Source organism: Cynara cardunculus (assembly GCF_001531365.2).
Source record: "Cynara cardunculus var. scolymus isolate 2C chromosome LG 13, CcrdV1, whole genome shotgun sequence".
NCBI classification, from domain to species: Eukaryota; Viridiplantae; Streptophyta; class Magnoliopsida; order Asterales; family Asteraceae; genus Cynara; species Cynara cardunculus.
Window position 1 is genome coordinate 1,045,538 of NC_037540.1, and position 17,624 is coordinate 1,063,161.

General features: G+C 33.1%; 2 protein-coding genes across 2 annotated transcripts; both read left to right on the forward strand.

Moving 5' to 3' along the window:
• Positions 1-2,689: 2,689 nt before the first annotated feature.
• LOC112525195 (beta-1,4-mannosyl-glycoprotein 4-beta-N-acetylglucosaminyltransferase-like) lies at positions 2,690-5,314 on the forward strand. Its single transcript, XM_025135207.1, has 3 exons — positions 2,690-3,042; positions 3,692-5,079; positions 5,110-5,314. The coding sequence occupies exons 1-2, from the start codon at positions 2,929-2,931 to the stop codon at positions 4,787-4,789; spliced, it is 1,212 nt and encodes a 403-aa protein (XP_024990975.1). The 5' UTR covers positions 2,690-2,928; the 3' UTR covers positions 4,790-5,079; positions 5,110-5,314.
• A 5,615-nt stretch (positions 5,315-10,929) lies between these two features.
• On the forward strand, positions 10,930-11,770 carry LOC112525317 (annexin B11-like). The gene has a single exon (XM_025135401.1). It carries the CDS (start codon positions 10,967-10,969, stop codon positions 11,567-11,569), a length of 603 nt encoding a protein of 200 aa, XP_024991169.1. The 5' UTR covers positions 10,930-10,966; the 3' UTR covers positions 11,570-11,770.
• Positions 11,771-17,624: the final 5,854 nt, after the last annotated feature.

Below are 17,624 nucleotides of genomic sequence, written 5' to 3' on the forward strand. Positions count from 1 at the left end.
ATTCTATTTCTTTAAAAATCATGTAACAAAATCAAGATGAAACGTATCCGCTAATTTAATTGTAATGAAAATGTAAAGTATAATAAAACACACGGGTGGTGTCTGATTGGTTTGAGCTTGGCTCCAAAGGTCAAAAGTACCAGGAGGTCACATGTTCAAATCCAAGGAGGAATAAAAACCCCCCTGTGGCCACGAAGGTTCAAATGCGGTGACTCCGGGCTATCTATAAAGCACGTGGTCGCCTTGGAATTAGTCGGCTCGCATAGCGGTTGGATATCTAGGTTAATAAAAAAAAATGTAAAGTAGAATAATTAATATATTTCGTTTAGAGAATCAGTTAAAGAGAGTCAAGCACTGAGTTACCACAAAGGCATATCAACTTCTTGTCATATACATTAATCTTCCATCTGTCTATCAATATGAGATAAATAAATTCAACCACAAATTAAAGAATAAAGATTAATCAATTAATTGGGTGCAACATCAATGCTGTGGTTTAGAGGGATTCTTGAATCTCATAGTGCTCTTTTAATTTTCGGAAGAATCACATGCTTATTTTTGTATATACTTATCATACTCTATCAATGTATTATTTGTTCATCAATGTGGGATTTCCAAAAATCAACCACAACGCAAGATTTTTAAAATACATCACTCTTAATATGTCATCTCAATTTTTAAAACTATCTTTTTATATGGGATAAACAAACTTAACCATATTTCAAGATTTAAGTAATACTCAAATCTCATGATAACAACAGCAAATGAAAGAGCATAATGACTTGCAACAAAAAAAAATTCACATATTCAGTTAATACACACACACACATACTGACATACACATTTCGTTCCTTCTACTTTCTTTCTTCCCACCAATGTGGGATAAACAAATTTAACCATATTTCAATATTTGAGGAATACTCAAATTTCATAATGCCAAGTTATTATTTTTTCTTATATATATATATATATATATATATATATATATATATATACACACATTTCATTCCTTCTTCACACTAATGAGTGACAAACAAATTTAATCACATTTTAAAATTTAAAAAATACTCAAATCTCATAACAACAAGTCATTCTATTTGGTTTTTTCTTTAATATATATGTAGATTTTATAGAATTAGGTCCAAAAAATTGTTATTCATAAATGAATGCAAAATGTGTTTGTTAAGGGGGTGTGAATGTAACATTTAAGAACTTGGAGGTCAAATGTGTAAAAGTAGAAGGTTCCGTTGCGTAGGGGACCGTGGTTGTATGGACTATGGATTGTGATGTGGGCCTTATTGGACCGAAAACACGCCAGGTGCCGACTCATTCTCAAAATTCAAAACGACGCGTTGCCGTAGCCGTAGCGTAACCCTTTTTCACTTTGACCAAACTACCCCTCACCCATTTTCCCCAAAAATTGTTTATATTTACTTATCAATGTTTTCAAAGTCCTTATTACACGTAAAATTTTTAATTACACTGTAAAATGAGATTATATTTAGGATCGAGTTTACATGAGACCATTTTTTTACACTTGAAACTTTACAGAAAAATACTATGAAGGTAAAAAAAATCTGAATCTTACCTTCACAATTTTTTATTATGAAGTTTCAAGTGTAAAAAACGGTCTCATGAAAATAGACTTGTCTCACGTGATTATTTTATCTGAAAAGCTTTTAAGTCAACAATTAGTTTTTCAATTACAAATAACGTATCAGTTAGCTTGCCAAAAACATAACTTTCTACAACCATATTATTTAGATTTCGTAAAACATTAATTTAGGGATAAACATAAAATTACATAACTAAAAGGCTGTTTACCCGAGTAAATGCTTACCAAGTCACATTACCTTACCAATGAATATGATAAGGACCAAAAATCTTACTCGGTAAGAACGAGATAAGGACCAATAGTCTTACCCGGTAAGTAAGGGCAATAACTCTTATCACAGTTAACATTTATTGGGTAAATTGTTGCATACAGTGCCATTTTTGTTGACTAAAATCTTACCCGATAAATAAGTAATAGTGTTGAATTTTGCCGGTGAACGCTTACCGATTAAGCATTTGATAAACATCCCCTAAGCTTGACTTCAATCTTTTTCTTTTTGTTATGGTTATCGATTATAGAGTAAATACAAATTTGGTCCTTATGGTTTGTCGAAGTTAATATTTTTCATTTCTGTAGTTTTAAAATTACAAGATGATCATCGTTGTTTACAAAAACATCCATATTTAGTCCATTTCTCTAAAAAAATTCCGTTAAACAAGGGACATTTTCGTTCTTTTATCATTTTTTGTCTTTTACCCAATCAAAGCCACATGGACCAAAATCATAAAATGGACTAAAGAACAAAAAAAATAGATAAAATAACAAAAATACCCTCATTCAACTGATTTTTTTTAACAATCATTAAAGAAAGAAATCAAATTCAGACGTTTTACAGACCATCAACCATCTTATAATTTCAAAACCAAAAGGACAAAATTTACTATTTTGGATAAATCATAGTAACCAAATTTGTAGTTTACTCTAGATTATAAAAAAAGAAATTAACAATCAATTGCAAGGGCAATTTGGGCAAATCACGAAACAGTTCCTTTAGAAGAACCAAATATATAGATACAAAATAATGTATGTATATATTGTACATATAAAGGAAAAGAGGAGAGAGGGAGAGAGAGAGAGAGGGTGGGGTAGAAGACAAGAGAAACGGCTTCCTTGTAGAGTGTGTATCAACAACTGCCATCCATTAAAACCAGAGAGACGACTGCCTCTGTGTTCATCAACACCCACCCAGCGCTATTCCATATCCCCTATGCGCTTTGTTTCTTTCTCAATTTCTCTCTTGATTTCAAATTCACAGTTTCATTCTTCGTCGATTCATCTATCTGTATATCTGTTTTGCTTTGTTTGGAATTCCAATGGCGATGATTAACTTATCGAAATTTCTCGATAGAGTTTATTTGATGGCAGAAGGTGGATCTCGTTATTGTTCTAAAAAGTCTGATGATATCTGCGGTGACGTTTGCGATGAGGTAATTTAATCGATTTCATAGATTCGCATTTTCCATTTTCGTGATTTGATCACGTCATTTAGTGTTGAGGTTTTATTTTACTGTTTCTGGTGATTACGCATTCAAAAGTGAAGAAGTTCGATTACGAATTCGTATTTTCCCCCTTTTGTTGTGTGAGATTGGAATTTTTTTTTTCTTCTTCGTTTTAATGTTTGGTCGAACCTCGAATTGTTCTAGTTTTTGATGGATTTCTGGATTTATCAAAATGTTTGGCTATATGCATCTAATTCCTACTTAGTGCCTCCCTAATTTGGTCAAAACTAGGGTTCTTTCTGTATCTGTAGTGTATTTGTCTCCACTTTTATTGAAGAATCAAAAATCAGCAAATGATTGGAGCCTGCAAGCTTCAATTGATCCATGCTCATGTTCTTGAGATGCTTTATAGCATCTCTAAACACGCTATTTTAGAAATTTGGAAACAGTTTCTTCATCAGCTATGCCAAACTCTTCTCTAAAATACAAAAAAAATAGGAGAGATCCGAGAAATCTCCCAATTTGGATGAAGAACAGAGAAGAAGATATAGCATATTTGTTGAAGATGCTCTTACAACATATTTACACCAATCATTATTGCATGAAATCTTAACGAAAATGCACCTTTGATTTGCAGGATTCAGGAAGATCTTCAACAATGTCGAGAGTACGTTGCATTCTCCGTGGGCTCGAATTGAAAACACTCATCTTTCTGTTCGTGTTGGTCCCAACTGTGATCCTTGGTTTATATGTTCATGGCCAGAAAATCTCCTACTTCTTACGCCCGTTATGGGAATCGCCACCGAAACCTTTCCACGAAATCCCACATTACTATCACGAAAACGTATCGATGGAGAATCTTTGCAGGCTTCACGGTTGGGGAACTCGCGAGTTCCCACGTCGAGTTTTTGATGCAGTGTTGTTCAGTAACGAAGTGGACCTCCTTACTGTAAGATGGCATGAACTGTACCCTTATGTTACAGAGTTTGTACTCCTCGAATCAAACTCAACATTCACAGGCTTACCGAAGCCCCTGGTCTTTCACAGTCTTCGTGATCAGTTCAAATTCGTGGAGCCAAGATTGACATACGGAAAGATTCCTGGGAGATTTCGTAAAGGAGAAAACCCGTTTGTTGAAGAGGCTTATCAAAGACTTGCATTGGATTATCTTCTCAGAAAAGCCGGAATTCAAGACGATGATCTACTGATCATGTCGGATGTTGATGAGATACCAAGTAGACACACCATCAATCTACTGAGATGGTGTGATGACATACCCTCGATCCTCCATCTTCGCCTCAAGAACTACTTGTATTCATTCGAGTTTTTTCTGGATAACAATAGTTGGAGGGCGTCGATTCATAGATATCAATCTGGGACAACAAGATACGCTCATTATCGCCAATCGGATGTAGTCTTGGCAGATGCAGGATGGCATTGTAGCTTCTGTTTTCGCCACATTAGCGAGTTCATTTTCAAGATGAAAGCTTATAGCCATTTCGACAGAGTGAGGTTCAACAAATTCTTGAGCCCAAAAAGAGTTCAGAAAGTAATCTGTAGAGGAGCAGATCTCTTCGATATGCTGCCTGAAGAATACACATTCAAGGAAATCATCGGGAAAATGGGTCCGATCCCTCATTCGTATTCAGCTGTTCATCTTCCTGCTCATCTTCTTGAGAATGCCGACAAATACAGATTTCTCTTACCCGGAAACTGCGTGAGAGAGAGTGAGTAAAAGCGATGTTTTGTTTTGGCTGTAAAGGTTGGATCTTTGAAGTTTGCATAGAAAACCCATAAAGGGTTTTGATGAAACGAAAGAATAGTTGATTGGGACTTAGCATCATTCTTTCAGAAACGTTTGATTTCTGGGGTGATAGTGTAAATAGTCTTTGGGTTTTCTTCCTCCTATTCCTACATTCAAGAATCTCAAAAGCTTCCATGGACAACAATTCAAGATTCTTCAAAAGAAAAGGTAATTTTCTCTGTCATTTTTAGGAAATTTTGAATCGATACATATATATATATATATATATATATATATATATATATATATATTTGTTATTCAAATTGTGTTACATATATGATTTGTAACCTGGGTTTGTCCTGATGATGATGATGATGATGCATCATGTTGATAGAGAGGATTAATTGTTGGTATGTCTTGTTTATGATCATCAGAATCTGTGTCTGTTTACAGCTATGATGACACGTATAAGTCTTAATTAATAAACCATCAATATGACAGAATGATTCTTGGAATAAAGAACCTGATTCTTATTCCTCTTTTATTTGTTGGCAAGAGAGATTATTATTGTTCTGAGGTTGTCATGTTATGGTTGGGTATTACTAAATACAGCTGCTACTTGGTTGTATTCTTAAAGAAAAGAAAAGAAAAGAAATTGCCATTTGACACCACCCATGTTCTTTTGTCCATTATTTGGCTTGTAGCATCGGTTTTTGGCCACCTAAACTCGACTACAAAAACCATTTTTTAATTTTGCTTTGTGGGTTTCACTTTTTGGACTGGGGTGTTACAATATGGGGGTAAAAAAGCCAAAATAAGATGGTAAAAAGTGGTGTAATTCTAGGCAGCAAACATGGTTCTATTCTATTCTATTCTATACCACAAGAGTCTCCATCATTTACAAACCATATTAATTCATACAAACCAAATAACTGAGATATTTATGGAAAATGACAAGAGTTTGTTTAGAGATATTTATGGGAGACGGTCTGGATTCATCATTATGATTAATGCTTCGATTAGTAAACAATAAAGATATTTATGGAACCAAATAATTCTCAGCCTAAACAGACAATTGAGTTTGGTTACCAGCCCATGTCTTATCGGGTAATATCAAAATGGATTATTGGTAAGCATCTTTTATCTCGTAAGGTGAGATTTTTGGTTTTTGTAAATGCTCATTTGATAAGATAAGTAACACCCGGTAAATGCTTATCCAATAAGCTTTCAGTAAACGGCCCCTTGAACCTGAGACTCTTTAAAAGAACATTATTATGATGAGATAATGGTAATGAAGAGTAGGTTTCCTGATATGTAAACTTTAAATGCCCAACTTTATTTCTTGCAAAAGTAGGACCGACCCTTTACAACGGTCATGAGAATAATGGAAATGTACATGCCATCTGCCAAATTCATTATTAGATATCAAATCATATTCTCTTTCACAGTCACAATTACCTGGGTCTTTGGGGTGGAATAACGATTCTGTCCTCTACACCAAATGCATACAACTTGTTTTTGAGTGAAATATATATGATTTTGTTAGATATCATTAACTTTTGGTATGGATTATACCAAGGGAAATTAATAGAAACAATCATTTTTAGGTTTTTGTATTCAATTTTTTAGCCTTTTTTCTCCTCAAATTCAAAAATATCACTAGGTCCACATGTGACACGTCTTCAATTTTCGAAGGGGTCGAAATGTAAAAAAATGTTTGAACCAAGTCCGTAAGTGCAGGGACTAAATCTATAAATTAGATAAAGGTCTCCGCCAGCCACTTGCGAAAATGTTTATGTTGGGACTAATTTATATATTTGGTCTCTGCATTTGTAGACTTGGTTCAGAAACTTTTTCTTTGACCTCTCTGTAAATTAAGAAGGTGATTTTTAGGAGAAAAATGACTAAAAGATGAATTCAAAATTCAAAATTCAAAATTCAAAATTCAAAATTCAAAATTCAAAAAAAAAAGATGATTTCCCTTGTATTAATCTTAGATTAAGAGAAAACTTGTACCAAATTCAATATGTATGACACAAACTTAATGGGTTAAAAGTTGTTATCACAAGAGAAGAAAAGAGCTGTATTGGGGCAGCTGGCTGGCTGGCTGGCTAACAGTTTTGTAGCTGTGGGTCCTATTCTGTTTACTTCCCATGTGTCTTGGGTGGCCATGGATCCGGCCCAAGCCCCATCTCATCTCATCCCATCCAATTATTATTTCTTATAATTATTCTTAGATTTTATTCTCTCAAGAGGAAGTCCGTTCAAAAACCCAAACTTAATTAGGAACTCGAAACTAGTTATAGCGGGGAGGCATGTCTTCCTTCAATATGAATATTCATCATGAACACATTCATTACACACCCACATTTATCATGGATATGTTACATGTCATGTTGCATATGGTTCTCGAGTTTCTAATCAATTTTAAGTTTTTAACGAATCTTGTCCCCCCCCTCTCCCTCTCTCTCTCTCTCTCTCTCTCTCTCTCTCTCTATATATATATATATATATATATATATATATATATATGAATTAAAGTCGTATTAATTTGTTATATTAAATGATAACGTAGATATTTAATTATTATTAGCTTTCTTATGAATGTAAATAATTGTTCTTTTTCCTCCAATTGAGATGGTATTTTAACCTTTGAGACTCGAGTTAAGATTACAAAAGCCCTAGTAGTTCAACCTTACATATGCAAACTCAAACTAGATAAACATCGCACAGTTCTAAGGTAATCTTCCGGCGACCACAAACGCATATGTAGATGGCATGATTCAACCCGAGTTAATTTTATCATCCTCTTATTCTTATCCGTCACACTAACCCCCTCGTAGTTTGCAAACCAAACTTGCTATTCTAAAAACATACCAACGTTTCATCATTGTTACTGATGTAAGTTTATTGAAGCAAGTCCAAGAAAATTGGTTCTTTATACAAATTATAAATATTTATTTAGAAAAATGTTAGGATACAAGTCTTCATATACATTACATTAACCCCAATTTACAAAAAGAATAAAAAAAACTACTTTGCAATTTAAATTAAAAAAGTGGGTAATATTTCCTTTAATTTGTAGACTAAGGATAAAAGATTGTATTTTTTTCAAAGCTATGCCCCCACCGAATTTCAAATTTTCAAACTAAAAAGAAACTAATATTAAAAAAAAAATGGATATCATTCCCTTAAATAAATGTAATGATTCTTTTAAATTTCTTTAATGTACAAAATTAAAAATCAACAACTCTAAAAATATTACATTTAAACTTTTGTATATCCATTTTAGATATTAAAATATTAATTATATTATTAAAATATTGAATAAAATAATATTTAATGTTAAAGATTATTATTGTTGCGAATAGTAAAACATATTTTTTATTTTCTAATATTTAATTTTAAAGATTATTATTGTGGGAATAGTAAAATATTATTTCTCATTTATAATTTATCATATTTTGGAAGTTGTCTCATTTATAATAGTACTGTTAATTGATGCATATTACTTAAAATTCAAGATTACAAGAAAATAATGCATAAATACAACTTATTAAAGTTTTATATTTGAATTCGTATAAGTGACTACAGATAAACACAATCAAATGCATGATAAAATATTATTTTAAATATAAAAAATCTAAAATATAATTAAGATAATCATTATGGTTCTAACAAAATACTTAATTATTATCTTTACAAAAAATTATATTATTAAAATAGAAAATAAATTACTCATTATTAAACTATAATAAAAAATTGAATTAAATAAATTACACAATAAAATAAAAACTTTTAAATAATTAATTTGATACCAATATCGATATATTTTATTTAAAATTTTATGACATTTTCAAAATTTTATTTTATTAAAAAATAAAAACATTATCGTTTTTCTCAAAACCATATAAGATCGTATTATAATATCAACAGGGGACAGAATAAAACGAAACATTAAAATCGAGATGTATCTCGTTGTATTGCACAAGTATCTTCTAGTCTATCTTAAAGATTAAAACATTGAATAAAGTATTTTCTAATATTTAATTTCAAAGATTATTATTGTTGGAAATAGTAAAATATTATTTCTCATTCATAACATATTTTGGGAGTTATCCTTTAATATGTTAAAGCTAAAAGAAATACAAAAAATATTATGTTTGCTCCGTCTTAAAGATTATGTTACAAACTATAATTACTTTCACTGATTTCATGACATGTACAATATCGGGATATGATAAACCAAACAAATTTGTCATTAATGATGCAGTGATGTGAACATGAAAACATGCTATAAGGACGATCGGTGTTTTCATGATGATATGATTGCGAGAATATGTGAAACCTTTGTTAGATTATTTTTTAAAAGAGCCTCGAGGAAAGAAGAGAGGTTTCAACATACTCGAGGAAAATGGTCCAAGTCTAGTCGTGTAAGACTCTGTAACACCCTTTCCAATAGAGGCTGGACAAACACCGATTGTCCTAGAGTGTCGAGAGAGGCTAGACAGATGAGGGGATAAATAATATAGATTGCTTAGGATCCTAGAGTAAAATAACTTAGCTATAATACCATGCGAGGATATATGGAAAACCCATTAGATTATGTGAAACCTCGTTCGATGATATATGGAAAACCCATTAGATTATGTGAAACCTCATTAGGTTACTCTTCCAAAGAGCCATGAGCAAAGTTAAGAAGGTTCAACATATTTTGAAGAGAAATGGTCCAAGTCCAGCTGACGTGACACTCTAACATGTCCCCTCCAATGGAGGTTAAACAAACACTGATTGTCCCAGAGTGTCTAAAGGGGCTAAATGGGTACAAATTCTTCGGAGTGTCGAGTCTCTACAGTGATAGAATTTGGCTCTGATACCATATGATATAAAACCCCGTTAGATTACCCTAACAAAAAGAAAAGATGTTCTAACATATATTGAGAAGGAATTGGTTCAAGTCTAGCGATGTGAGATTCTAATAAATCCACAACGGATTCTACTCGACCAATACCAATAATGTTGTACGGTGTGATTTAGCGCAAATGGCTTCGAGCTAAGCTAAGAGACATGAACCCTACTTTGTACTTAGAAGCACAAGATGAAAGATGAGGACGCTCACTCACCTTAGTCAAGGCCCAAGGGGGATATGCAGGGATCAAGATAAAGCACTTCAGGTTGTTCCTGCAGATTAAACAGCAGTCAACCTTTTCAGCAAACAATTGTTGATTAAATGATGTTAACCATCATCAACTTAAAGCATGACAACAAAGATGAATGGTTTCGATCAGCAAAATTGAAGCGAATATATGCACGACACCGTCCTCTGAAATATGATCATGAATCAATATCAACACACAATCATCAAGATTTTCGAGCTTTGATTAACATGAAGATTCGTGAATAAGACTAACATAAACATGTTTCCAGCTGTCAAAGACCTTCCAGCCTAGTGGTAAAGGCTTAGGCATGGCATAGTCATGAACTCAAGTTCGAGCCCTAGGAGGGGAGTGTTGGCGACATTTAAGTGGGGCCATGTTTAGCCTCCAAAATTGCAGGGGATTAGTCGGGCGTTGGCCCGGACACCCTTTAAAAAAAAAAAAAAAAAAAACATGTTTCCAGCTATCGAATCTTGTTTAGTGATAAATGAAATCATTAAAAGGTACTTGTATTTTTTCGCATATGATGTGACATAAAAACTTTGACTTCCGAAATTACCAAAATACAAGAAAACAAGTGGAGGGAAAGAAAAGAATAGGAACAATGCAAGAAGACAAGATGAAATTATTAATGAAGAAAAGGACGATAAGGGAATGAGAACATATGCATATCATATTGCAGAATGACATAAGGATAAGTAATTTTGGCAGGTTCTTCTATACAGTAAGTGGGCAAGATGAGAATAGATTGTTCTAAATATGTGAATTCATGAATGACTTTATTTGGGTATCCAAAATCATCAGCACTCTAAAAGAATCCATAGGCATCTTACAAGTTGGGAATAAAGTTGCAAATATGACCCTTCATTTGATGCTCACCGTTGAATGTGGGGTCGCGGTGCATCTTTCGACTTATCTGGAATCACCGGCTAACCCTATAAATAGCGTTAAGTGTATAACGAAACCATCAGCAACACAGATTTAAGTTTGAAGGCATTTCTATTTCGAAAAAATGGTTCTCCAAACTGAACGTTACCCTGGTGGCTACCAGCAGCAAAGCTATAATGCATACCAAGGGCCTAATGGCAACTACAGCAGTTTTCAAGGCATAACCACAGAGAACTCACCCCCATACTCCACTTACCCTCAAGTGTCAAATTACCCATCACCCCATGCTCCCCAAAACCAATTTGGTCGGCCCAGCGGTGATGACTACTATGGCAATGGAGCCTACCCTGGGAGTGGTGCAAGGCCCACCACCGGTGGATATGGAAGTTCTTACTATGACAATTCGCATGGGAGCCCACACGGTCATGGCCATGGGAACCCACACGGTCATGGACATGGGAGCCCACACGGTCATAGCCATGGAAGCCCACATGGTCAGGGCCATGGGAGCCAACATGGCTATGGAAGTGGTGCAAACCATTTTGACAAGCCAACACACGGKCATAACGGCTATGGAGGTGGTGCTACGAACCATTTTGACAAGCCGACACAYGGGCATAACGGSTATGGAAGTGGTATCCCAAACTATGGTTACAGTCAGAGTGGCATGAATCATGGTTACCAGAAGCCATCTTGGATTCTGAAGGGGCTAGATGATGAGGAATGAAAATCTAAGAAGCAAACTACAATATTATCACAAAGAAGTGTATGCTTGGCAGTAGCTCAAGTTACCCCTCTAAATAATGTGTGTTTTCTATCTACTACCTACATATGCATAAGCAGTGAATAATGGATGTCAATTACTGCTTTCTTTATGTAATTTTATGAAAATACAATTAGTGTTGCAACTATTTTAGTTCAAAAGTGCAATCTCTCTCTCCAACACAACCAATGATCTAGTGGATGATATCAAACATTCAAATGGTTCGAAGAAATGCTCAAATCAGTGCTTTATTTTCCTTCCTAATCTAGTTATGTTTCATTGTTTTACAAGCTTCTCACAATAACCTAATCATTCATAGCAAATATATAAAGATTAAGCACAAAAGTTTTAAATAATCACATTCATAATCATATGAACTGCAAGTCTGCAACAATCACTTGATTGTTCTCAATTGACAAATATGCCTCTCAATTCACAAATGCAATCATATTTGCAATTCAAGCTAACTTCACAACTCATCAACTCGATTAAAAAAGAAACTCGGTGATTCGCGTTTCCAGTTAATTAATAGAACTCAAAGCGAGAAACACCGCCATCATTTACTTGATCTCCGAAGTCAAAATTGTTTTCTGGTCAGAAGAGAGTAAGAACTATGATTAAAATCAAACTGCAGTGTCACATATAATCAATCAACCATAAATCAAACAGAAATGAATACCTACTATAATATCTCGTCGATTTAAACCATTTGAAGAAACGCAATGATGTAATACAGGCGCACGGACGCATATAAGGTCGGAGGAGATCACATATACAGACGTGGATTCAATTGGATCCGGATTCCGGAGGAGGCGAAAAGTACGATGGTCATCGTCGCCGGCGATGCAGATCGACGGAATCTACCGTAGTTCTAGAATCACTATCAAAACCTTTAACCGTCTTTCAAAAGCTTTTAACTTTCGAAAAATCAAAATGGAGGCAACCTCCTTTTCGTGGGAGAATTTCAATGACAAAAAACCAAACAACTAAATTACGTTTTTAGTCCCTGTTGTTTAAAATTATTATTTTCATCCCTATAGTTTATAACTTATTACTTTTTCATCCTTATGATTTAAACTTTCTTACTTCTTTTGCTCATTCGGTTTATAATTCATTTCTGTTTCAGTCCTTCATACTAAAAAAATAGTAGTTAGCCTCAGAGACGAAAATAAAAATGGATTATAAACCATAGAGATGAAAACCATGATCTCGAAACCACAAGGATGAAATCTGCAATTTCAAACAAACCACATGGACTAAAACTGTAATTTACTCTTAGAAATAAGAGTAAACTACAAACTCAGGTTGTTATGGTATGTCAAAAATAACACATTCATGTTTGTAGTTTCAAATTACAATATGACTGTTGTGGTTTGTGAAAATATTCGGATTTGATCCCTTCTTCTAACGACCCGTTAAATGAATGACAACTTTCATCATTTTATTGATTTTTTTTTTTGTTTTTCACCGAATAAAAAACGATTCTATCATGTGGTTTTTTTATTGAGCAAAAGAAAAAAAATTGACAAAACGAAGAAAATATCTCGTTTTTAATGGAATTTTTAACGACCGTTAGAGGAAGAGACCAAATCCGGATGTTTTCGTAAACCACATTGGTCATCTTGGAATTTAAAACTATAAGGACAGGAAATGTTATTTTTGACAAACTACAAGGACCAAATTTGTAGTTTACTCTAGAAATAATAAAGTGATATTTTTTGGATATAATTTACTTTGTTTCAGTTTTGGTTACATTTCGTTTATTTTCACTTTAAAAAAAATCAGGGAATGTTTTTATTTTTTATAATTATCGGCCGTGGTCAAATTAGAACCACGGGATTTGTTTTTGATTTGGCGGGGAAGCAATATTGGTCCGAGAAGCTCGACGCCATAACTCCATCGCCTTCATGGAGAAGAACCGTTCCCGCAATGGCTATCACGAATTTGACAAGCATCTATTTGAGCCACTAACTATATGTCGTGGGATCATTGCAACAACGTTAATTTATAGGAAAAATCCATATTCGCTGAAGTACTATTTGTTGGAATTCAAACTCGCAAATCTTCGAGTAGATCCCAAGAGGAATCCAAAAAGGATCTATTTCATGGGAACTATGGATCACAAATCCAGCTTTCCATTTCCCGAACATGTAATTCTTAATCAGGCTAGAAACACGAAGGTTTTCTTCTTGTTTTTGGTTTTAGATGTTCCTGGTTTCGAGATGTGCTTTAATTCCTTTTTTTGAACTCGGTTGGTTTTGTTTTCTTTCGGATTGGTTCTACAGCTTGCAGAATCTTTTGTTCGGTTTTTTTGTTTCTTTAATAATACTGTGTTGGCCTTTGAAAAAAAAAATTAGAACCATAAATATTTTGAAAATCTGTTAATCAACTTGTCATGATAAATGTTGCGATAGATATTGATGATGATAATTATTAACAAAAATACATGATATTCATGATGAAAATGCAAGATATCATTAATAGTTAAAATACATGATATCCCTGATGAATAAAATTCATGATTATCGAAGGTTATTTATTATGAATAGTACATGCAATACTTGTTTCCGACACTCTCAAGATATTTATGATTCGCATATGAATTTTCCCTAATTTTTTTAAAATCAAACATAATTTGAACAACAATCGTCATCTGACTAAGTATCAAATATAAAGAACATAAAAAAGATATCTGTTGGAATAAAAATAGAAAAGATTGCACTTGAACACGTTCATGCATTGGAAGGATTCTTATATCGCTCGGTGTTTAATAAAGTTCAAAAATCAGTTCTTTTTTAAAGCAAAAACGAATGGATGTTGTCTTTAAGAATTTCTGAATTATGTAAGGGGTCGTTTACTAAACACTTATCCGGTAAACACCTGTTGGGAAAATTCAACACTATTATTTACTTAACGAAAAAGATTTTAGTCAACAAAAACGGCTTCGTATGCAACAATTTACTCGGTAAGCGCTGACCATGGTAAGAGTCATTGCCCTCACTTACCGGGTAAAACTCTCAGTCTTTCTCTCGTTTTTACCAGGTAAGATTCTTGATCATCCCATATTCATCCGGCAAAGTAATGTAACTTGGTAAGCGCTTACTCGAGTAAACATTTAGGAATATTAGGCCTTTACTCCTTTTAGTTTGTACTATTATAGAAATTACATATGACCCATGCATTTTCATTTTTGTCATCTACGGTCCTTGTGTTTTGAATTTTGGTGTATTCTCGACATTGTTTTCGACAAACTCATATGCTTAGAGAAAACCCATTTGAAGAGTGAGAAAAGATAGGAATAAGATACCATTATTCGTGTCTCCTTTCCATTTGTTCAACACAAACCTTCAAAAACTCGTATATAAATATGTGTTTCAGATTCAACATAACTTCATCCAACCCTTCAATCAACCATTTGCAACTGAATACCACTGATGTCCGATACGCATGGGTCGACCGCCCATCGTCACCACTATCGCGAATCCTTGAAGAAGAAACTCAGAGAAATAAGGCACAAGTTACTCGACACATCTTCTCATTCCGACATCTACTTTACTAGTAGTGACTTCAATAAACTCTCATACCAGCCTCAAGCATACGTTACAGTTGCGAACTACTATGACGGTAAGCCCCAATCGAGGTTCCAGCAGAACGAAGAAGACATTGATGCGAAAGCTACAGATTTCATCGAGTCAAGGCACAAAAAATTTGAACTTAGCAAAACAATGCCTATGATAAGAGATTAACTTGTGTTCGATTATGTACACGTTGAGTATCTACAAAAGTTCTTCGCAAGCCAGTGTCTTCACGGAACGCTCTTTCGATCTCTTGAGTAGAGAAAGTATCTGTATACATCTTTATACATGTAGTGTTCGATCATCTTTTGCAATCTTTGCTAAATAATGTGTCATGAGAATTTTTATGGTGTTAAATCAAATAAACGATTCTATTTGTACGATAAATAGTTGCAATCATTGATCAAGTTGAAAGTGTTCTGATTCAGTGGTGTGTCAAGTCAATATCGATATAGAAGGAATCAGATGTATACGAGCCCAACTTGTATTGGGTCGCAAAGTATTACCAATTTCTAGTATTAATGTAATTTCGTTATACCTTTCTGGTATTTTCTGTTTTCTAATGAATCATCTATCTGACTTTTAAACCAAAATGTTTGTAATAAAAAAATAGTTATTTTTTTTTAATATTTGTTTTATAAACTCTGCAAGAACTCTTTTTATGAAATATATCATTTTATTTTAGAAATTCTTTTTCATGGTAGGGGTGTTCATGGGTTGGGTTGATCGGATTGAAGACATTTGAACAACTCAACCCAATGCTTGCGGTTTGAAAAATCTTAACTCAACCCAACCCAAACCAAACCAAAGTGCAACCGAACCCAGCCCAAACCGTACGGGTTGGTCGAGTTGATACTTTGATACATTAAAATATTCTTCTAACCTTGAATATGTTATTTCTCTACTCATAATTTCTTTTTCATCATCAACCATTTCATACAACTTATCCATACTTCTTACGTGTATTACATTTCTCAATTTACATATATATGTTCATAGTTACTGAATATATATACGAATGAACTATATAGAGATGTGAATAGATTGAAAATATTTGTATATGAAGAGCGTACGTGATAGTTAATTGTCTAATGTATATATTTATAGAAATTCAATAATCATATTAAATCCAAGATATAAAATGATATTGTGTTCTTCGGGTTGGGTTGAGTTCAAATTTGTACCAACGCTTTTAAGAGTGCATTTGATATTTAGACATGATTTGATAGATAAGACAAAACATAATAGAACATGACAGAACAATTGTTCAGCGTTTGGTAAAACAAAATTGAATATGACAGAGCAAATAATAACCAATTTACCCTTAATAAGTTGTCTATATATTTTATATATTTTGATTAATTTATGTAATTTACTAAATTATAATAAAATAAATATTTTTATAACAAAATATATGATTAGAAAGTTTTCGTCAAAACAATTAAAATGACGCCAAAATAAAAAGTTTATGTAGCTTCCAATTTTTATTTATACATTTGCTATATTTTTTATTATTATTGATATTTAATAAATTACACACATTAGTCGAAATATAGAAAACATATAAAAATATTATTTTGAGGACAATAAAGTAAAAGTTTAAAAAACATAAAATACAATAAAAATATTAATAAACAAAATATAGAGAGAAAATGACTTATTTGATGTTTTAAAAAAGAATTAGGTTTTATTTTGAGGTTATATTGGTAATTTATAAGTCTATTCCAACTTGTTCCATGGGAAGGGGGTAGAACGCGTTTGTTCCACTCTGCTTTGTTTATTCCACATAAAAGTCATGTTAAACGTGGAACAATAATCCATGTTCTGTTCAGTTCCGTTATGTTCAGTACTTCAATTTACCAAACGCACCCTAAAAGAAACAAAATATCTATCCATGTGTAAACAAACAGAGTAAAAACATACAGTACATGTGATCTGATAAACTATAAGCACAAAATAATAAACCAATAATAACTTCTCATCACAATATTAATATTTTAAGGTTATTCCACTAATTTGCTACTTCGGTTTAAACTTGAATCAATAGGCTTAATTCAGATAAAATAAAAATAAAATCATTTCGTTAAAACTAAAAATACATTCTTTCTAGAAACGTAACAGATAAAGACGCCTAATAATTGGATACACTCTCGTAATCGTTGTATAGACCACATGGGTTAATTGAGTGGTCAAACAAACCAGATAAAATTAAGCCATCGACCTTTTCAAAGATTCATATGTTGGCTACCCGTGACATCCAATCAAATCCGAGTTTCCAAATTAGCTAATGTGAATTCTTTTACCAACCTCATAAAAAAAGACCGAATATAACTATACAAGACTAGTTACATCCCATTTGTTAAACTGCAAAAAATAATCAAAAAGATAAGAGAATCGTATTCCTTGACTTTTTTCCACACGCTCAGTAACACAAACATAAACAA

Excerpts from the sequence above, each read along its gene's own strand:
- LOC112525195 (XM_025135207.1), top strand. The coding sequence starts at position 2,929 with ATGGCGATGATTAACTTATCGAAATTTCTCGATAGAGTTTATTTGATG. Across the intron at positions 3,043-3,691 it reads GCGGTGACGTTTGCGATGAG|GATTCAGGAAGATCTTCAAC; the intron begins GTAATTTAATCG and ends TTTGATTTGCAG.